At 44.0% G+C, this 23,106-nt stretch overlaps 1 protein-coding gene across 1 annotated transcript in view; it reads right to left on the bottom strand.

Annotated features, from left to right (window-relative positions):
- Positions 1-23,106, bottom strand: part of LOC113142078 (thyrotropin-releasing hormone-degrading ectoenzyme) — a 105,280-nt gene that overhangs the window by 65,988 nt on the left and 16,186 nt on the right. Inside the window, exon 4 of the mRNA XM_026326847.1 lies at positions 11,984-12,110. Coding sequence (XP_026182632.1) covers positions 11,984-12,110 — 127 coding nt within the window. The remainder of the gene's footprint in view (positions 1-11,983; positions 12,111-23,106) is intronic.

The raw sequence follows: 23,106 nt of genomic DNA, 5'->3' as shown, positions 1-23,106 counted from the left end.
ACATCTGCTGCTAAAACGTCTGAGCTCCTGTACCACAGCTCTTTAGACATTCAGCAATTAGCAGCATTGCAGAATACTTTAATTCACACACACACACACACACACACAGAGACGTGGATGTTTTGTGCACTAACTGTAACTGTACTGTTTCTCCTCCACCTGCCAATAAAAGAAATTTGAATTTCACAGCGAGGGAGAGCAGATGGATGCAGAGAGTGGGAGAGAAGTTACCATGGCAACGGATGCTGGGTCACTGAGTCGGTGAGAGGCCAGTGAACTCGACTCTGGTTTCAACGTGTGTGTGTGTGTAGCCCTGTTCTATATTCAGACAAAGAGGGGGTGTGTTTCAGAAAATGACAAAGGTGAAACACAGCAGAGAGAACGATGGAGGTGTGTTTGTGTTTGTGTTTGTGTGTGTGTGTGTGCACAGCTTTCCGTGGTTGTGTGGAAAAACCAGCGTTGTGTGGACATTTCACCTTCAAAGAGCTGTTAGGGTGGGATCAGGTGTAGGCTGGGGTCAGGTGAGGGACTGGGGGTTACGCTTTTATTCACTTTACTTAAAATAAGAGACAGAACACAAGTTAGTTCATCCTGAAGGAAACTGTGCCAAACACACCTGCAAATCACACTAAAGTACAGGTACAGATGTGCAGACTGATGTGTTTGTATATAAAACCAGCTAACCTCAACTATATCACAACTATATCACAGTTTGATATCAGTCATATCTCATCTCACACTGACCAAAACAAAACAGCTGCTGTTTGTTCACTAATCATCTTGAGCTCCAAGTAGCTGATACAAACCAAGCAACTTGATCTTTCTACATCATCCATAGCTACAAGATCAATATCCACCTTTAGCTTTTAGCCAGTTGGTTCTTTAGGAACAAACTGAGCTGGACTGACCAGCACAGTAACTGAGTCGGGACCTTCAGATGTTCATCTGGTCTCTGAGCAGCTACCGAGTCGCCCGATGGAAAAACACCAGGACACAGTTTTAACTGGAGCTGATGAAGCAACAGCAGCAAATTATAGACGGTTCTCTGTCAAATATGAGGATTGTGGATGAATACTCCTGCTGCATTAATGTGTATGTTGAACTTTACTGCAGTAGTTGTGTAGGATTGGACCAGTTTGAAGTACTTTATAAACTGTGGGTAACTTCATCTGCAGCAGAGCATCATATTCTACAAGCTCTCACATGTTTGAAGTCATTTAAAAAGAAGCTCCAGCTGTCAGATATATGCAGTGCAGTAAAAAGTACAATATCTTCCTCTGGAGTGTAGTGGAGTCGAAGTATAAAGTGTCATAAAATGCAAATACCCCAGTAAAGTACAAAGTACCTCAAACTGTATTTGAATGGAAATGTACTTAGTAATGATCCGTCACTGGTGTAAACATGTTTCAGTCGCTACGATGTGAGTAATACATGCACACAGGAAAACACAACTGACTGACAACACACACACACACACACACACCTCTGCCTACAGGTAGTACTGCTGTCGCCACGGTAACCGATCAGCAGCAGGCCTCCAGAGTTGTATTTCAGCTCCATATGTCACATAAGAGGAAAACAAGCCCCACACCTGTGGACAGGTGGTGCTTTCACAGAGGATTTACATTCATGGTACTACGATGACAACAAAAGGACACACAAACTGTTTTACCCAGTAATGACAAACAGACCAACACCTTCATCTTCTTCACAGTCATCCATATGTTTAACCTGATAAAAGCTGCACCAACCAGACTCCGCAGCGTGCACAGGTTTCCTGAGCAGACGTCCACTCTTCAAAAGTTTAGTTTTAAACCCCATGAAGCCCAATTACTGCAGAGACACAAGGATCCACTCACACCATCGATCAATACTGAGATCAATCAGCGTTTCCTCAGGTGACCTGGTGTCTGTGTGTGTCTTACTGTATGTTTTTTGGAAAATGATCTTTTCTGTCTTCGTCTCTGCTGGTTATTGTCGCCTGCGCTTTCATCTATTTTCTGCCATTTGTTCAGTTGCTTGTCTTTTATTCTGACAGCAGGAAGCACACACACATAATCACAATCTTTAGTGAACACTGCAGTGTGTGTGTGTGTGTGTGTGTGTGTGCACGTTATATAACAAGCTCTCTTCTCATGTTGAAGTGACATTAAAATAGCTGCCTCTGCTTCACACTCCGTCTTGTCTTTGTCTTTAAAAGCACCAATTAAAGACATTTAATCACTGCACTGTCTGGACGAGTTACATTCAGACACATAGAGAGAGAGAGACAGAGACAGAGATTCATTTGTCCTGTGTGTCTTTAGGTGAAACTCAGCCCGTGTTGCAGTGAACTGGAAAAGCCCCAAAAACTCTCTCAAGAAACATTTTTCCACTGCTTCTGTTTGTCAGTGTGATCAGTCACACAACAATAAGCAATAAGAAGAGAAGATGTGAAAACCAGCAGATTCTAAAGAGACTGGTCCGTGCATGAATCTCAGACTGGATTATTGTAATAATGACAAACAAACACAGAGACCAAACTCCCACTGAGGTAAAACCAACAGGGCTGAAAGCAGCAGGCTAAGACGAGAGGCAGCTCACTGCACCAGCAGCTGATCTAGGGTCGACTGAGAGCAGCTGATCAGCAGAACTGTAACAGGGCAGAGGGTCGGGCCCACTTAGAGCAGTCAGCACTGCAGCTTTCAGAACCAGCTGCAGGTGTGACGGGGAGGACTGACAACATGAAGGTGTTTGTCAGGCTGCTGCTCTCTCTGGTTTCAGTGCAATAACCACCAAAATCCCTCAGCCAATAAGAAGTTGAGGTGTTGGCCAATGAAACGGTCACATCCTCCTAGCTGCAAAATTTAAACATCAAATCAAGAACATACCGTCTCCAACTGTGTCAGTGCTCTTGAATGAAAGGTGGAAATCAACCTCCTAACGCCCTTTGCATTAGACTAGTCTAAGTACATTTTGGACTGGTCTAACCTTATAGACCAGTTTAGACCAGTTGTGAAACCAGCCTCAGCTGGTTCTATATTCATTCACCTCTAACTGCCCCCAAACTGAAAGATGCAGGACAAACTATTTTAGCTGGTTTTGAACCGACACTGCCGCCCTGCAGCTGTAGAGCCGGTCTAAAAACAGGCAATTTAAGCACATCCTCCAATCCAATACGATGCTTTGTTTTAGCTGAGGAGCAGCGATGAGCTTGTTAACCCTGAGCTTGATGTTTTCTCCTCAGCTGAAGAGGCTTTCTGCTCTCCTCCGTGAAATCAATTCCCCTCAGCATCTCCTCGGGATCTGAGACACTGACTCTCATCTGTGAGTGTCGTCCTCCAGCTCTTTGGAATTAATCCCTTTAAACTCCCTTCAGAGCTCCTGGATGGTCTGGGCTCTGCTGCGCTCACTGCTGGAAATAAATTCCTCACCTCTGGCTGTTTCCCAGACTGCTTTGAAACAGAAACTGTGTCCCAAAGAGACCCAGCGATCATCCATCCTGTCCTCTGAACCACAGACCAACCTCCAAATTACTTTTCAGCAGCGAGGTCACGGAAAGAAATTGTTGCTAAAAGACTCTGGAAGTAGATAACGGCGATAACATCTTCATTCATTTTTGGTCCGCTTTGTGCCGGCAGCACAGGAGCCACCATGAGAAGGGTTGTACTCGCAGCATGTTGAGAGTCGCACTGATCGGACTGGACGAAAGCAGCTGATGTGTTTTGCATCTGATATGAAGGCGTCATATTTCTGTTACTTTACATTTCATTGTCTTAAAACACAAAGTCTGCAAAACAAATTTCAACAATGGACACTGGTTACCAGACAGGTAAAAGTAATGGATTTTTATGTGTAAAGGAACAGTCCACTGCTCCATAGGTGATCATCTTATTCTCCACATTCCCAGGGTGAAAAAAATCCTACAATACCCAGGATGCATTGCGCCCAGTGCATCCCAATGTCCCGTCCATTGTAGTTCGTTGAACGCCAACTTCCTCTTGACAAGAGATGAGCTGCAATGGACGAGCATTGGATTTACAGCTGATCACTGAGGAAGGTTTTAGTCCTTGTGGTGTCCAGGTTGGAGTTCTACTGGGATTTCTGCTTTTTTCCCCCCATCGAGGTTCCTAAGAGCCCAGCTCACAGGTCACACAGGGAAAAGCTGACTGAACTAAAACTGCATGTCAGATTCATGCTGGTGCTCTAAAGATATCTGGGAGTCAGTTATTGCAGTTTGGCTGCTGGTTTGTTCTGTTTAATTACAGTCCATCATGACTGAAATGTGAACACCGACATGATGCACATATTTTTAGATGCAGAGTGACTTAGCACTGCCTGAGGACATCATTATCTCTGCTGGGGGTAGTGGGGGTTTGACAGCCTGTGGAAAATATGTGTAATACACAGAGATGATGTATGGAGAAACCAACTTTACACTATACTGAGGTGAGCAGCCACATTTATTTTTTATATATATGCTAATAGTAAAATGTTTTCTCCATTTGCACCAAAACTATTTATTCGTCTAGAAACACCTGAAATGTTATGCTAATGCACAATGAGTCACATTTCTGCCTAACCAGCCTAATGTTTTTAATGTTTGTTCTGTGGAAACTGAACTAGAACAGTAAAGTCACAGGTCCTAAAGCCAAAACAATTAGCTGGAAGAAGCTATGATGCTGCACAGAGCTGAGGGACGATGAGATCATTCTCACTATGAACAGCACTTTTCACATTACACGTCTGTCATTTAGTCCCTTGTTTCTTTAAAAACATTCAATAATGCAGCTTTAAACCAAGTGAAACAAGTATTTGTGCTGTAGGCCTGTGATTTCAGTTCATTATTTAATGAGCAACAATAACCATAAACTTGTTTTGAGTGTTCGGTTGGAAATAAACCGCAGGTTTAAAAACTGTCCGTTCATTTAGTGAGTGGTCTGGGCAACAAAAGGTCCCTTTATTTAGTTTTTTAACTTAAACGCACTGATGTTATTCCCCCAGGATATGCTTGGATTGTGTCTCAGCTTAATTTGAGTCTAACACTGAAATATTCAAACCATGAAAGAAGACGCCATCATGGCGGCACTATTCGAGACATCGACGACCTCAATTTTCCAGACTTCTCTAAAAATCAGCCTGATGTATTTGATAAGTCTGGACACTTCTGGCTCAGACTAGAATTCAAAATAAAGTTGCACGAGTTTGTAAAAGAAAAGTCACTGTCTTGCTCGTTTCATGGAAAATTAATGCTAAAGTCTTCTTAACCGCTCTGAATGATGGGGACGCACTGAGGCAGCAGCAGGCAGACAGCTGACTGGCCTGCAGCGCTGTGTGTGTGTGTGTGTGTGTGTGTGTGTGTGTGTGTGTGTGTGTGCAAATGTGTGTGTTTGAGTGCCGTCCATCTGTTGTTGTGTGTCACCCCGAGGCGCCGACATGAGAGAAAGAGCGAGAGACAAAGAGCAAAAAAAAAAAAAAAAATGGAAAGAAAATATGAAAAGATAGAAGTAGAGGAATGTGTGTGTGTGTGTGTGTGTGTGTGTGTGTGTGTGTGTGTTGGACCTCAGGCGGTGCTGTCTGTGTGTCTCTGTGGATCCCAGATGGAGCCAGAACTCCACAGAACACATTAGTCCACTTGGCGTGTTCACACACACGTTCAGACACACTCAGATATTCAGCGTAATTCTCCTGACAGTCGGATCACCTGAGCCTCTGCAAGATTTCCTCTCCACTGCAACAGTCAGACGAATTTCTACGGAAGCCCGGAGAGGCCCGTTATCCCTTTTTTACTTATCACCACTCTGAGATTGAAAGGAAAGAAAAACCAACTCCCAGGCTGGGGCTGAGTTTCTGCAGAATGTGAAGGAGCTCAAGTGGCTCTGGGTTTTGTTTGGAAGTTAGAGGAAAGAGGGGAAAAAATAAAGAAGGAAGTGAAGAAGGAGGGAACAGAGGAATGAATCTGCCAGATCGATCACTTCCTGAACCCCTGATCTTAGATTCTGACTCGTTTGCTTTGAGACTTAACCAGCTGAACGTCCTCAAACATACAGACAGTATTGAGCCTGCTTTATTTATTTATATATTTACTCTTTATTTTGGATGATAATGTCGGCCATCGGTCTACACTCACTAACCCACAACCACAGAGTGAAAACGGGTCTTTAGCTGAAATCTGTGGCCACACACTGTGTTTAAGGCCCCACAGTCTCTGCCCAGTGCCCCAATCATCTCTGGTGATCCGACGGAGTTTGAGATAAGAAGTTCTGAAACAACAGTAAACATTAGCAATCTGTTCCTGCAGCTGATCGAGTCCAAAAGTGGCTCAGTCTGAGCAAAGAGCAAGGACCTGAATGCTGCATACGAGCCGCAGCCCAGAGTGAAGATGCAGCGTCCCCAAGCAGATAGAAGTCCGTGCTAATTAACTACTGTCATGGCAGCTTGAGAGGTGGAAGGCTAATGACAGAACGGGAGGAAAAGCTTCTTTCATTTAGATTTTTCGGCTTCACCGGGAGCAGACAGTCAGCGCCACAGAGGGGGCGGTTCACTTAATGGCTTGTTTCATTATCACTGCATTAATAAATGAGGTGACATCAGACTGACAAGAACATGTTGCATTAAACTTTGGCTGCTTTGCTCTGTCTCTTTAAGAAAACAGTCTGGGTCTGTTAATTGCCATCTGCAGTCAGTTCTGTCTTCTGTACTTTCTATGAAAAGGTTCTGATCCTCACGCTGTGCTGGATGTTCCCTAAGTCCTGGCTCAACATGGTGGCTTTTGCACTCTGGGTCCCTCGGCTCTAAAACTCCCCGCTTGAGGACCCGAGGCTTGCAGAATCAGTGACACCTTTTAAAACCAAATCCCTGTTTGGGCGTTTAAACTGGACTTTCTTCCTAAACAAAGAAACAAGCTGCTGAGCGTGAAGTTAAGACAACCTCTAACAAACACACAACAGAGCCGCTGTCATTCATGCGGACTCATGCTGGCTTTGTCCTACGACGTGACAAAGTAAGTTTTTATCAGAGCGGCACAGCAGGCCGGGAATGACAGAGGATTAAACATGTAGCGTTTATGAGTCCTGATTAAATCACCGTGTGACAACAGGAAGAGAAACATACGTAAACCAGAACAACTAATTTTAATCAGCCGGATGTCTGTCTCACTTTACCAGAAAGGTTTTAGCTGCAGGACCAAAAAGAGATTTAACTGTTTTCATTGTTGAGCTGTGGAAGTGTGAACAGAGCTGTCCAGGAAAAGCCCCTGGAAACACTAAACACGGACACACATTGTTTTCAGATGGGAAAAGTCTTTAAAATGCACAGGTTTGATTTATAGACAGTTAAAACTGTTTAGAGGATTAAAAACATCGTTTCACTCTGCAAAGAAAAAGTTTTGTTTTTGGCCCATTGGTTGATGTGGATGTTCAGGGATATTCTCAGACGTGTAAGCTGAAGGTCACATGAGGTCCAGGGGCTGGTGTTCAGCAGCTTTGCTAAGTGCTGTTACCACTGTCCACTGTAAGAAAACAATCAGAGCCTGGACAAACCTGTTAGGCACCTGGACTTTATCTGGGCTTTAGCCGTCCCTCAGGAGTCCTGAAGCGATCCTGTGTATGGGTTTCCCTTTTTAACAGGCAGCATGAGTCTGACCTGCATTGTGGTCTGACTGAACGCCTCGAGTTTTAAAGGTAATTCACACCGAGTTGATAGAGACGGATCCCAGACACCGGCCACGTCAACAGTAACTGGGGTTAAAGTGGATTTTGCCTGATGGGGCCAGTCCAGGAAAAGTCCTCTGAAGTATCTAAAGGAAATTTAACGGCTCTCTGGTCGGGAGATGTTGAGACGTGGACCGAGGACTTGGACAGACAGATGGACGACCTTCGGTTTTTCTCTAAAACTAAATATTATTCTTCAATGTTGTGATCTGTATCTTCATCCGTCTGCAGTGCAGCTTTCCCTCTGTCCCTTTAAATTTATATCTCAGCTCATCATTCCTCTCTGGCGCTCTCAGGGGAGCTCGATGCCCTGCATGATAACAGATGGAGCCCTGAGGCTCTGGGACCACACACACACGCACAAACACACACACACGCGCAAACACACACACACGCGCAAACACACACACACACAGAGCTGGCAGCAGGACGGGCTAAGAGACAAACTGTGATAAAAACTGATGTCAACATCAGTGTGAATGTGAGCGGGCACACACACAGACAATCCATGGTTATGTGGATGTATGCAGATGAACAGGGTGGACACGCACCAAAGGCAGATTTATAACGGGACAACACACACACGCACGCACACACTCATGCACGCACAGAGTTGGAAGAAAAATGGGAAATATCTGACTGGATTTAAAAGAGAAAATTAAATCAAAGAAGAAGAATCCACACGGAGGCCGTTAGCTCTCGTTGCATTTATGTGTCTGCCACAGTTCACACGTGAGATTTGAGCTGATTTGAGTGAAGATGTGGAAACACCGAGCTGGGGGACGTTCGGGATTTTGGGATGTTGGGCACAATAACAGTAACTTCTGAGGACTCCAGTTCAGGACCATAGCAGCAGCACGCTAAGCAGCCCAAACATCCTTCTCCATCAACTTTCTTCATTAACTCCTGGTAAAATAACCGATGCATGATGGGAGTTGCAGTCCTTCACACCATCCATGACACCTTCAGGAACGTCCAGGATTTCCTGGCCCCTCTACTTTCTCTGGCGAGGTTTAATTCAGTGGTAATTTCTATTTTCAGCAGTTCGCTGACTCATTTCTTTAATTACCTTAGAAATATTCAACAGAAGAAGAACAGAAATAATCCAGTCAAGCCACAGAGATATTTCCTAATCGTTTTACTGTAGCTCTTCACACCTTCATCATTGCTGCTTTAACCGAGAATCTATCGACTGACGACAGAGCTAATAAATCTAAGCTTCTAGTCTTTAGAACCAGGAGGCATGACTGCGTCATACCTGTTTTAGCCACCCTACACTATGTTTTAGAAATCATTTCAAGGTCTTATTCACTTGATATTATTGATTAGAGTCTCCACAGTCAGGGCTGCCTGAGGGAACGTGGCTGGCCAAGTCAGAACACCTTAGAAAACTCTCCTTAAAAATATTTTTCTGGCAGAGCTTATGTGGATTTAACTGGAGTCTTTGTTTGTCTTACTTAGTCTGGGTCATTGTAAAAGTCATTTTTTTATCTCCAGCCTCTGTAACCCAGAACTGGAAACATGGCTGATAAATTAACAGTATTGTTACAGTTACATTACAGCAGCACCAAGGGGACTCTCTGGACCATATGTGTCCCAGTCCAGCTGAAATGCAAAGCTGGGACCCTAGAGATGCTACGGGGGATGAAAGAGCTGTATTGTGGAGTATCGACAACAAAAGCAGAGTGCTGGCCTTCACTCTCAGTGAGAATCAGCTCGAGTTAGCAGCACAGTGCTCTAGGCAAACGCTGGCATCTGGAATCAGACCAGCATACCTGGGCAGATTCTGGGGCTTCATCCATTTTGAGTCTGGCATGAGACCAGCAGCCAGGTGTGCCAGGTGTGCCAGGTGTGCCAGGTGTGCCAGGTGTGCCGAGGACACGGCTGAGCAAAGTTTTGCTCCGTGGATCTGAAACATCCTGACAGCAGTAGTGCCAGGTTCTGTAATGGTTTTCAGACCATTTCTGTCACTGGGCCATTCAGCTCCTTAACACTCTGCTCCACCAGCACCACTTACACATCCCCTGTGGAGTTCTGCAGCACTTAGGACCAATGTTTTTACGTACCGATTTCCATTTGGTTCCTCCTCGTGCACACACGTGCACATATATCACTGATGTACAGGCGGCAGTGACGTCCAAACAGAGGCAGCAATGCACCAACAAAGACAAGGAAGAATAAAGCTGACGTGCACATGTCCCCAAAATAAAAACCCATGTACATAAGTAACACGTAGGATGGTTTTCCATCATGAATCACAGTTTCCTGCTCTAATACCCTCAGTTCTTCCATATCTCTCCCTTTATCTGCCTGAATAATAAAATATTTCTAATAAATAAAGGTGTGAAATAACCAAAACCCAACACCTGCCAGTCCACATCACACGTCCGGTTTATCTTCTATACCTGCTGCATTTTCCACCTGTATATTCTGCCTCGTTCATCATTTTCTCCGGCTGCCCAGTGTCAACTCTTTCTCCAGCAGGCTCCTGAAACCATTTCAAAGCTCTGAGGAGGAGGACAACACTCCACTGACGTCCAATTACAAACAGATTTAGGTTCCTGGCGAGCTGAGACCTGGTCTGTGACCTCACCTTTAACTCAGCATGGGACGGGCTGTTAATGCAGCTAATGCCAGCGTAAAGGTCAGGAAGGGGAAGTAAATGTCAAAGCTGAACTGAGCAGATGGAAACAAACAGGAAGCTTTGACTGAGGCTGAACTGCTGATGTGATGAATGGATGTGGACAGGTAGGAAGTGTCTGACATGTACAATATGGAGCCACGGTGATCACATTAGCCTGTTTGGGCACGGGGAGGAACGAGCAAATGCGGCACGGTGACACGGCTAATTGAGTCTGTCAGGACAGAAGTGTAAAACACAAACACTTATGAAGATGGAGGAAGAAAGAAGGACAGGCAGATGAAATTCAAAGGCTCGGACACGATTCATTGCCTTGGACAGGACAGGAGGGAGGGTAAACACCAAACGTGGTCATGCTGAGCTGTACGTTCATTTTTTAGAAAGTGCTGCAGAGAGGCTGAGGGTTTTACAGCGTGAAGGAAAACCTATGGCCCAAAAAGAAAAATGATAATATCTCTAAAAACATTCACTGTGTCCCTTTTTTCTACTATATAGCGATACAATAAAGTCTAATGGGAACCAGGATGGAGGAATCTACCAACCATCCCAAAGTGAGGCTGCTGCCAGGCAGCAATTGATGGCTGTTTCTGCCCAAAGGAACTTTTCCACAAATGTTTTCAGGAGCTGAAGTGAGACTAACCACTGTTTTCACTGCAGGGACTTGGCTTCAGCTCTAAGTTCTCTCCCGGACTTTAAGGGTAAGTGCTCCGTCAAATTATGCGACAAACCTCTTTCCCAGCATATTTAAAAGTGTAACGGCAGAGCGGGGGTCAAGGATAGAAGAAGTGGCCTCGTGGTTACGTGTGTGTGACGCACAGGGTCTGGTAGTCGCGGCCGAGCAGCCGTGAAGCTGCTGTCAGACTCTGCAGCACAGGCAGCAGCTGTGGGACAGCTCTGACAGTCATTAAATCCCACAGAGAAAATCAGTGAGGGTAAGCGTTCTGTAGGTTGGTGCTATGTTCACCACATAGCAAGGTTAATTATCTCAGGCCGCTTCCTGCAGGTTCTCCTGGATCTGGAGGCTCGACTATGAGAAGCTTCGGTGTGTAGTCGCTTCCACGTTGTTTATCGTCATTTACACCACAGTGGGTCATCTAAATATAGCACAGTTATCAGGGCTGCACCGGGCACAATGCATCCTGGGTGTTGAAGGATCTTTCATCGTAAAAGCTTTTGGGAGTAAATGGGACTAATGTCTCCAGGGCTTTAATAATAGAATTGGATTATTGCTGAAACAATCATGCAGCTACTGTCTGAAGAGTCTAAAAACAAACAGGGCGGACACTTCAGCCGAAACGTCGACTCTTCTGGTCGTGTCCAACATGTTGGTCTATGCCTTTTGTTTCCTTTGAGGTTACCAATGAAGAAAGTCATTGCCTCTTTTTATGCAGTGCACCAAAGCAGCTTCATTTATTTATATTCATTTAACTAATTACAATCAGCTAAAACTCTCAGACGGGTCAATATCAAATGTAAGAACTGACTGAGGTTCAGCTTCCAGACGTGATCACACAGTACAGTCCCTGACACACAGGACACAGAGGGGGCTGACTTTCCTAATTCAGATCAGCACAGGGATAGAAAGTGTATTGTGTGTTTGTCTGAACACGACCACGTAACGCCAGAGGAGAGCAGACGTCGACAGCCTTACCTAGTTTGGGCAGTGAGTACTGGACTTTAAAGTAGTCCTGGTAAAATCCCAGAAGCCTCTTGGTGATGTGAAGCGCGTAGTCCCCTGCGCCGCTAGAAATAGCATCCGGCCGGGCGTAGAGTCGGATCTAAAGAGATGCAGAGAGGAAAATGTGATCAGGTTGGTTTTTAATAGAAACGGAATTAAGTTTTAAATCTATACAAAGAAGGAAATTCAGTTTGGCAGAGTTTACATTAAAGTCCACACAGAGAGAAAAAGAGCAGGACCTGGAGTGTAATAAACTCTACAGAGGGAATAACACAATCACAATTGGAGCTTTGAGAGAGAGAAATCAAATCTGAGAGGGTTTGTGGATCAAAATAAACACAGAGACAAAGAGAATCAGGCCAGTGTCAAGTCTGCAGAGAGTGAATCAGGTCGAGATCATGTTCAGGCTCCGTGGTTCAAAGCCACAGTCAGAAAAATGGATTTACAGCTGCAAACAGAACTGACTTTTACACACAGAGACAAAAAAACGTTTAAATTTAGGTTCTAATATTTCTCACACAGTGAAATATTCACAGGGCTGATGCTGAGTATGTTCTCATCTTTGTACAGGACCAAGACTTGAGCTGCATCTGCAGCTTCGTTCATGCAAAGTAGAACTTGTGCCTGTTAAGTGAAGAACAGCTGTGAGTAGATCATGTCATGCATTTTATTCCTGCAGATTTCACAGTGCGGCACATACGAGAGCTGATCAGCCTTCGCTCTGATCAATAATCAGCATCACCGCGTCACATGACCGCTCCTCACCTATCAGCATCGCCCAGTGGTGCATTGACCTCGACATGTTTATGGTGTGAGTCAGCTGAGAGCAGAATTTAAAATCATTACCTGTAGTTTCCAAAAACCGAAACACCAACTTTTCCCTTGTTATTCAAACAACCTCCCTCTTATTACCGACTGGCAAACGTGGGTTAGAGCCGCCAGGATAAGTGTTGACCATCTACCATTAAAACACAAAGTTAGAAATGACCACACCTGTGCAGCTGTGCTCAGGAACAGCTGTTTCACCCTAAATGCTAATGTCAGCAGGCTAACACACCTGAATGTTTCCATCATCACACTGATGAGTGAAGTTTCTGACCTGCTGGTGGCGCTAGACGAACCGAGGAGCCCATGAGATTCATCTTTAATGTCCATCTATAATTCCTGTCATTTATATATTTAATAGAAGTTTTGTTTTCCACAGAGCTGACTGAAACCTGCAGCTCTGGGATTCTCACCACTCACCTGCACAAAACACACAACTGCAACCACGTAGACTAACAAAACCTTTCTAATCAATATTTTTAACCATCTTTTGATAAAGAATAAAACATGGTATTTATTGCTGTGGTGTCAATATGCCCGTCTCTTGTGATTCTGCAGCTCTGGTGAAAACGTTTCACTCCAGTGACTCCCAGCTGATTCTTTAAACCAAAGCGATTCTTTCAGACTCACTGACTGACTGACTGACTGACAGACAGACGGCTGCTCCACCTGAGTCAATTTTCTTAAAAAACTGTTTCTTAACAAAAAGCAATTTGGCAAGTTTGAGAGAGAAAATGAGCCACAGCTGCTGCCTCATCCAACAGACACCCAGTGTTTGCTGCCAGCTGAGCGAATCTCACTGTACAGCGCGCACACACACGCACACACACGCACACACACTATTCTGTCAGTGTAAAGCATTAACGGATAAACCGACATGAGGATGACTCTTCGTGAGTTAGTCCCTGAGGGTGACCCTTAGTGCTGTTATGCAAAGGGAGGGTCATAGGTCTCCATTAAAGGCAAAGTATGAGATTTCTGAAAAGAACATTGATACCATTCTCAGATCGCTATGAAATGTGTGACAGTTACTTTAGAAATGGAAACACAGTCCCTGCTGAATAGACTCCAACTTGTCCAAAACGCCGCTGTTCCTTTTTTGTACCTGTAAAAGAGGACACACTGTGCCCTCCATTGGCCCCCGGTTCACCTCAGAATACAGGTCAACATCTTCCTGTTGGCCTTTAAGGTAATAAACAGGTCAGCTCTCTGACCTTTTAAACCCCTACTGTCCCCTGAGATCAACAGACTCCTCACTTCCTAAAGGTCGTGGTGACCGCGCTTTTGCAACCATAGCTCTGCAACTCTGGATGAAGCTGTTCTCACATGTTGGAGTCACCACATTCAAATCTCCTCTTACTTATGATGAAGCATTTGGCTCAGTTTAAATACGATATTTGATTTGTTGTCATGTAAAACGCAAACACAAGAACACAGCAAACATACAAATGTCCAAATTCCCCCTACACTAGGAAACTAAACGGCCAACTCCTTTAGTTTGAGTTAGTCAAACAAAACCTGATGGACACAAAGTGTTTCAGTCACTGCTCCCTCTAAGTTTGTCTGATTCTGGTCAGGATGTGTTTCTCACCTGTCTGTGTTGCTGTGATAGACAATCAGCTAATCAGACGGATCAAACAAACATCAGCCCCAATGAATGAAAACCAACAATCTGCCTGGAAACAACAGAGGGAGAGAAACCACGTCACTGTCAGCTGAAGGACACACACGCACACGCACACGCACACGCACACGCACGCACACACACGCGCGCGCACACACACACACACACACACACACACACACACACAGAGGAATCATATCATTTTTCACATCCAGCGCGGACACACACCATCACATCGTGATGCAACACTGCTGCCACATCACACACACACACACAGATAAACATTACTGCCCTGTAGTGTCACGCCGCTATCGCTCCCAGTTTCACTTCCACTCTCATAAATCGCTTCCAGCTGTAAAAACACATCAGGTTGCATTCAGACAAAATTTACTGTAAATCTGGTTCTACAGTTTATCAGTTAGTGTCATAAAAGCTCAGCTACTAAAGCGCATGAGCAGAAAACTAAGTTAACTGTGTGTGTTCAGACTGGACATAAAGCAGATTTTACAGCTGATACTGCTGCATTCAAAGTCAACACAAAGTCACCAGTAAAACTTAAAGGACTCATTAAGCTCCGACTACTGGCTTTCATGGTCCCCCATGATGAGGTCCTTCCAGTTTGGCTCCATCAGAAGCTTCTCCATAAATGTCCAACCAACGTGAGGCATCCTGGTCTCTCCGCTGAGGAGGGAGACGTTAAAACGACCACATGGATTCTGATCTGACCGTTCTGAGGGTGCTCGGATAGGAATCGGATCTAGGACCAGATATGCAGGTGGCCCAGATCTGATCTGATCTGAGCTGGTTTGGTCTGTTCACACTGTGGGAACATCAATATTATCGCTAATGAATAAACGTTCATTACAATCCTGCTCCTCCTCCTCCGCACCCACCTCTCCTGCTCAGCTCCACCACCAGGACTGATTTTTCAATAAAAACTAACTCTTTTTAAGGCTCTCCTCTTATTCCCCACATTCTCCTCCCTCCACCAGAACTCATCTCAGAGCGCAGCAGCCAGCTGGGTGAGTATCTGCTCAGAAAGTGGAGGCTTTATTAAAAATCGTAGCTTTTTTTCGGGAGACTGGCAGCGAGCTGCTGAACTGAGTATCATCTCCTGAGGATTTCTGAAACGCCCTCCGGTCATGTTCTCCCAGGTGAGCACAAACCAGGACGGGGTGTGTGTGTGTGTCGGGGGGGGGGGGGCGTTTTCGCTTCAAAGAATTTGCATATACACATTCATCGTGTCTCTGAGCACTGAAATATGCTTTCAACCAAACTAAAGCCACTGCACGGTGGCTCAGCGGTTGGCGCTGACGCTTCACACAGAGAACGTCCTGGGTTTAAACCCGACCCACAGAGTTTGTACTTTCCGTCCATGTCTGCGTGGATTTCCTCCCACAGTCCAGATACAGGGTCAGCTGAAATGGAAACTTAACTGGGCCTGGGTGTGAATGTGAAAAGCTGCCGGTCATGTTTCTTTGCTCTGTGACAAACCGGCCGTCTGCTCAGGGTGACCCTGCCAGGCTGTTTACGCTGCCGCTTTCTGAACCTAAATAAGCTGCTCATCAAACCAACCCATGAGGAATACCGCACTGTCAGCCACACTTCTCACTGTCTTCAGGAAATGACAATCACAAGAAATAAAACCAGGATATTACAGAGCTGCAGCTTTGTCCAATCCCCTTAATATTTCCAAAAATCAGAAGGACAAACTACTTAAACTATAATTTGACCTGGTGAGGAAAAGTCTAGGAGTTCATCCTTTGGGACCAGACAAAGCTCCACTGGTTAGAAACGTAATTATCTGCACGGCTCATGTGTTAAAGCTGACAGTAGTGCAGTGTGTGATACTCACCACTTTCTCTTTTCTAACAATTTCTCTTCATCATTTACTGTAAACCCACCAGACCCTGCTATTCCACCATGAATTCAACTGCTGTTCATAAAAACCAGACTTTCTCCTCGTATTTCCCGGTAAAACCTGTTGGAGGAGGCGAAGGGATGATTCCCCCTGAGCTGCTGAGTAGTTTTGGAAGTGAAACACACGAGTAACAGACAGTAGATCAAAAGACAAGGAGGCCTCTTACCAAATCTGCTCAAGCACACAGTACTTTCCAAACAAAAGGCAAATACAAAGGAAGGACTGTCTCTTAATAACAGCCTGTCAAGTGCAGGCCCGGGTCTTTGCAATCAGGGGAAATGAACGCCTCGGCCACAGTGAGACTATACCGACTACGCAAGGACCACAATTACCAGGCCTATCTCTCAGAAATGTAATTCTAGGTACTGCCATACATCCCTGCAATTGTGGAGACACAAAGCCTTCAAAGACGCTCTCGCATACAATAAGTGACTTGTTAATACTGTGAAAGCTCCAAAATAGCAAAGGCCGTCTCAGCAAACAAACTTCTCTCCTAACTTACAGACTTATGCATCAAAACACGTGAACCTCTGGCAACAAAATGCAAAACATGAACTCAGATTAGCATAAAGACCCGAGAGGGAGGTAGACCTGGGTTAGTTCAGTCTGAGGGTGATAAATCTGTATGAGGCACAGAGGAGTCCACTGAAACCAGACACACAATAAACATGAAATACTCACGAGATGCAGCACCAGGTAAACACACAACAAAATCCAAAAACAGGGCGAGATCAGGCAGCAGGGCACCAAAATCCAGAATAGTGAACCAGGCAAGGCCTAATGGCAAAGAGACAAACCAGCAACTGAACACAGGGACAAGGGTTTAAATCCAAAGACAGAACAGGTTAACAAGACACAGCTGGAAACAATCAAACAAAAATTAAAATAACAAAGAGACACCCCGGGAACAGGAAATGCTTCAAAATAAAAGACACAAAACAGGAAACAGGTGTGACAAAATCAATCTTCTTTTACAGAAAACTAATTGTTGCACATAAACCTCCGTAAAACCAAACAAGATCATTTGTGTTGGTAAGTTTTAGCCCCAGCTAGACCAGCAGTTTTTACGTTTCTGTCTTTCTGTCTGAATCAGTGCAAATGTGTTGTTTCCCAGAACGCCACAAACAATAGAGTAAAGCTCATGAAAATGCAAAACCTGCATGTGACTAATTCTACATTAGTTAAAGATCAAATAAATTCCCTTTAAAAGGAAAGTGTCAGGGCACTAAAACACATGTTCCTACTTTGAGTGTAGAAAATGTAAGTAATAAGTTGTAACTCTTCAAAATAAAAGTCTCAGCTACATCAAAATAAGATTTACAGGATTGTATAGCACACGCACATTACTGCATGTAGACGAACGGATGAGCTCTCATTCCAGGTTTGGTTTTAAGCTGCAGCCAGGTCTGAATTTTATTCTGCTCAGGAACCAGACCATTAGCTCCGCAGTGAGTCCATCAACACGAGAAAGACGAAAGCAAAAGTCACTGTGACATTTTCTACCCAAAGTTGAATATTATTGAAAATGCAGCCAGGACATGAACACTAAAGGGCAGATAAATGCAGAAACTCAAAATATTCCCTGCTTTTTATCCCTTTCTCTTCTTTCCTTTTCCTCTTCCTTGCGTCCTCCCCCTCCTGTCCTCCCTCCTCGTTATCTCTCCACTCGTCCGTGACATCTCTCACTGCGTTGTGTCGCTCTGTCCGTCGCCCTTGGATGATGGATGGGGTGATGGGCGCTCGGTTGCTACGTTAATTTGATGGATGGTTTAGCAACCGATACGAGCGCCGAGAGAACACGCAACACACACACACACACACAGCCAGTAACACACTCTCCTTCCAGCGTATGTGGGTCCCCGACTTTGAGATCAACAGGCCTCAGACAGTCTCTACTCCCTCCATAACAAACACCGCTGACCCATGACAGCGGCGCCACACGTCTGTCCAATCATATCATCCCTTTCACTGACGACGCCGCTGTGATGAAGTGAGACAGCTCAAGAGCCGCGGCAAGGATAATAGTCTCTCTGTCAAAGTCAACAAGACAATAGAGATGATGGTTGACCAGAAAACACCAATAGAAAACAGTTTCCAGTGAATAAAACCAGCTCCTCTACAAAGAGACAGAGGCCTGTATAGGGTACACATGCAGACCACGATCCTGGCTCTGAGCCTTCACCTGATTTTGATATCTGCTTTTTCTTTGACCCTGTTTTTGTTTCTGGCCTCAGTGGTTTAAAGCCTCATTTATCAAACAGTGTAGGGGTTTGTGTTAAAACTGCCAGTGTGCACAGGGAAACAGGTATTTAATCTACAAGGCGCCTGATATTTTCTCTGTTTAGCTCGTATCATGTTCCCGATTGATTTCATTTCGATTGTACTGCCTTGGTGCTGGTTTTTAGCCATGCTAGCTGTGTGACTGAAGTGAACAACACAGTCCCACTCCCCACAGGACAAACTGTAATCACTGCAATCTTCTCCAGGACAAATTCACTAATGCAAGAATACAAACACTAAACTAGCATGCCAGCCTTAGCATTTAGCTGCTAGCATCCCAACCACCCTCCATATAAATGTGTTTAATGATGAACACAACCTGGATCATTAGTGTGGCTTCTCACTACTTCCTGCATCTTAAAACAAACAAAAATCGTTCCAGGCTTCAAGTGTCTAAGGAGCTGTGGGAGTCGACCCAAAGAGGAGTATTTATGTGTTCATGCCTCATGAAAACACAAGATGATAAAGTGGCTTCTTTTCTGCAGTGTGGACTCTGAGCGGTAGGTGTGGGCGACGGACGTCTCACCACTGTTTACTGTGTTTACAGTAATTAGAGTGAGCAATATTCGGAGACCTGATGTAAAACTATGCAGCGTTTTCAGCAAAGCTCAGTGTTTTTATTCCCTTCTGCTCGATTCATCAGCTTCACGCTTCACATTCCCACTGTGAGCAGGATGAATCAATCAAACCTGTTGGCTTATGATTCCCAGGTTACAGACAGTCACCACGAGGCAGCCTGAAATAAACGTTTGAAAACCCCTGAATACGAACCACAGACGAACTCGCCCTTGAAGCTCGGCTGTATTTTTATCCTCTACAGTATATTTAAAGATATGCATACGCCCCTCAACTACCAGATGCCCCCATTAAATCAGGCAAGTCCCAAGTTTCCAAGGATTTGTCCCAGAATCTAAACAGATTTTTAATAGATAAATATTATAATAAGGGTGAAATTAATAAAGCGAGGACACGTGCAGCTGCAGCTTCTTAAAGCTCAAAGAAAATGTAAGACAAACACGTGAGAAAAGAGCTCCTCTACTTTAACTGAAATCATTTCTAATATAATAACATTTAACTAAGCACCTTTATCATTAAAGTCTGATAAAACCACAGTTATTTTTATTTGCATTACACTACAGCTCCCATGAGACTTTGCAACATATCCCATTTTTGTTAAAATAATGAGCATCACATAAAAATCTAATGTTAAAGTGACCTTTACCATTTCAAGAATCTAATCTGACCTACAGTATATTATCACTATAGGACATTAATGTGACCTTTATGATCATTACGGGATGTTAATGTGACATTTAATAACTTTAGAGAAATTAAAAACTCACCTGGTTTTTTTATATTAGCACCAGAAGAAAAAAATCTCCATTTTCTGCCGAGCGTTAGAGAAATGTGCCCTTATTATCATTAGATATCCTGAATCTGATATTTGTTAAAGTGCAGGACTGTGTCGTTTGTTATGACGTGGTGAATATTAATGACAGCAAAAATGAATGTGCTGTTGTTTTATTCTGAAATGCAGACGTGATATTTTTGTTGTAGAATATAAACGTTACTTTTAGTAGTCAGTCAGTATTTTAACGATGACATCGTTAAAGTACAGTAATACTTTTAGTATCATTATATAAGTACCCTATAAGTATACTGTTTATTGATACTATAGAACATATATTTTTTATTATCACATTGAACATTAAAAAACATAACGTAACTATAATGTGACATTTTTATTGTGGAACATTAACATGACTTTTATCTTAGAACAGGATTTTCATTATTGTTGGCCAATAACCAGCTTTTTAAACCTGCTCATATTCAGATCAGCTGGCACATAAACATCGACACCTTCGTTTTACGACACTAGATGAAGGAATAACGAGCTAAATGGCTGAAAGATGGAGGTTGCAGTGAAGCAGGGACGGCTCAGTGGGTCATCACACACGCTTTGTTTCTTTGTTTGTCTGTTTGTTTGTTTGTTTTCTGTCAGACTTTAAGCCTCCCTGAAGGGAGAGCGTCTCATTACAGAGACACATTATGAAGACAATACACCACACAAACAGCTGTTGCTGCAGAAAAGAGAAAGGACACTTTGAAAAGAAGGAGCAGGAGGAGGAATGAGAGATGACAATGAAGCTGGAAGTGGCTCAGGAGTCTGTTTGTGCAGCTCAGATCATCAGAAGGATGGAAATGATTGTTGTAGCCAGAAACCTCGTGATGTGTTTGCACTGTTTTTTGTTCCTTGCTGAATTTGCCGTCTGAAGCTGTTTAAGTGCAGTCGACGAGGAACTGAGTGAACTCTTCACTACTTTCTGTGCAGCTGAGTAGCTTTTAATCTAAAGTCATACGCCGTCGTTTATTAACTGACATGCATATGAGTGACGCCCCCTTTTTTCTGGGGCCTACGTCGCATTAGCAGCAGAATATTTAACTTTTGTTGAGGCAGCAAGACGATGTGTCCTCTAATTGTGATCAGTGATTTGTGCAGGAAGGACTTGCACTAAACTGCTGCTCTGGCTCTACGCTTTGCTTTTCTTTGTGCTGCTCTGAGGAGGATGGAAGGATGAATGTTTCTGTCAGATGAAGCAGCTTGTGAGGTTATGAAGAGGATGGAGGGATGATTTTTTTCTCCTCGTGTCATATAAAGCTGTTTCTTTCAGAGGTCTGAGGAGGAGGATGGAGCAATGGGAGGATTAATGTTTCTGTCAGAGGAAGCTGCTCTGCAAACAGACAGCAGCGTCTGCGCTGCCTTCAGGCTGAAACACGGATTTTAATATGAGAGCGATGCTGTAACGCAGACACACACAGTGTGTTTGGAAATATGAGACTATGCATGTGCTGCTTCCTGGTTCTCTTTCATGCCCTGCACGCTTTGAGTCTGCAAACAGCATCACATCACATCTTTAGAAAACTGTTCATCTGTCACTCCACGGCTCTGGCTGACGGACTCTCCAACAGCGTCGACAGTATCTCATGCGTGTGTTAATGGAGGAAAAAGCCAGTCGCTCAACATTCATAAAAACTGAGGTGTTTCATCATCATGAGTCTTCTCACGCTTTTAATCATTTAAACATCCTGAAGTTAATTTTGCATCACAACCAAACTGTTGTTTGTCCTCTCTTTCACACGGATGTGTAATCGTTCTTTAGTGACAGTCTTTCTGTTTGCCTGCTTGTCTCTGATTGTCTTTTTGCTATTTGGTTAAATCTCATTGATCTGCAGATTTATTTTGCAGTGCATGAGTCTTTTTCTCGGATCCCTGTGCGGCGCAGTGATATTTCTATTGTACGGTTTATATAAATGTTTAGTGCTCAGACTGAATTACCCATGATCTGTTTCCTATCCAGGCTGATCACATGCGGGATGGCAGTGGGCTGTTTATTAGGTACACCTGTACAATCTAATGCAGTTCAATACTACAGCTCTGACATATAGGAAACATGTAAACTCAATTATATGTTTATTGCTGAGCTCCAGAAAAGATGAAAGGAAGCGTCTCTGCAGCAGCTGCAGCAGAACAGGGGTCACAGGGTTTGACCTTTGTTTTCTTTTATTTCTCCTGAAACAAAGGAGGTGGTAGCTTTGGTTTCTGACAAGTGGAAACGAGAAGGGTGAAAATAAAGATTCATTTATTTAGTTCAAAGACTAAAACTCACAAGCCTGACTGATTCCACCCTAATATTCCTCTACACACACTAGAGGCTGGTGATGGTTATAAATGACCCAGTTATGATTTGTCATTAAAACAGCATTTCACCAAAATTATCTTTTAGTAACAAGGAGACCCGGTCGGAGTCTGTGTGTGTGTGTGTGTGTGTGTGTGTGTGTGTGTGTGTGTGTGTGTGTGTGTGTGTGTTGGAGTGCTGTCCTTGAGTTCCTGCCAGACGAGATGGATGAGCTGTAATTACACTGATAGAGAGATGATCGGAGGAGGGGAAGAAGAAGAAGACGAGGAGGAGGAGAAACAAGGACGTGCATGCATTTGTCCTTGCATTAGAACATGGACGCGTGCATGTGCATATTTTATTTTTTATGTTTTAAATGTTATGGTTGTTAAAGGATGATGGGATATCACGGGATATCAGCCGATTCCTGCAGCAAACGGGTTTGACTTTTAAATCAGCATCACAACAGAACGTGACGGTCGAGATAAACCCTGAAGAGAACGGGTCAGAACCGGCTCTCTTCATTATTCTGCTGCTGGGTGCTGACACAGGCCCAAACCTGGACCCAAGTGTTTATAACTGGGGCTCCTTCTTGGCTTAAACTGCTAAAACCAACAACTGGAAGTTAATTACTGGAGTCCGGCTGCTGATTTGGCCTGTTTAGTAACACGGTCAGCAGTCACAGCAGCACTGGTGTGACACAGTTCATAAAAACAATAAAAATACTTCGGTCCCCTCAGCAGCCGTTTGCTGCAATCAGCCAAAACTC

This window comes from Mastacembelus armatus, chromosome 23 (assembly GCF_900324485.2).
Source record: "Mastacembelus armatus chromosome 23, fMasArm1.2, whole genome shotgun sequence".
NCBI classification, from domain to species: Eukaryota; Metazoa; Chordata; class Actinopteri; order Synbranchiformes; family Mastacembelidae; genus Mastacembelus; species Mastacembelus armatus.
Note: the sequence above shows the minus strand (reverse complement) of the source record. Positions and strands in the feature narration are given on the sequence as shown.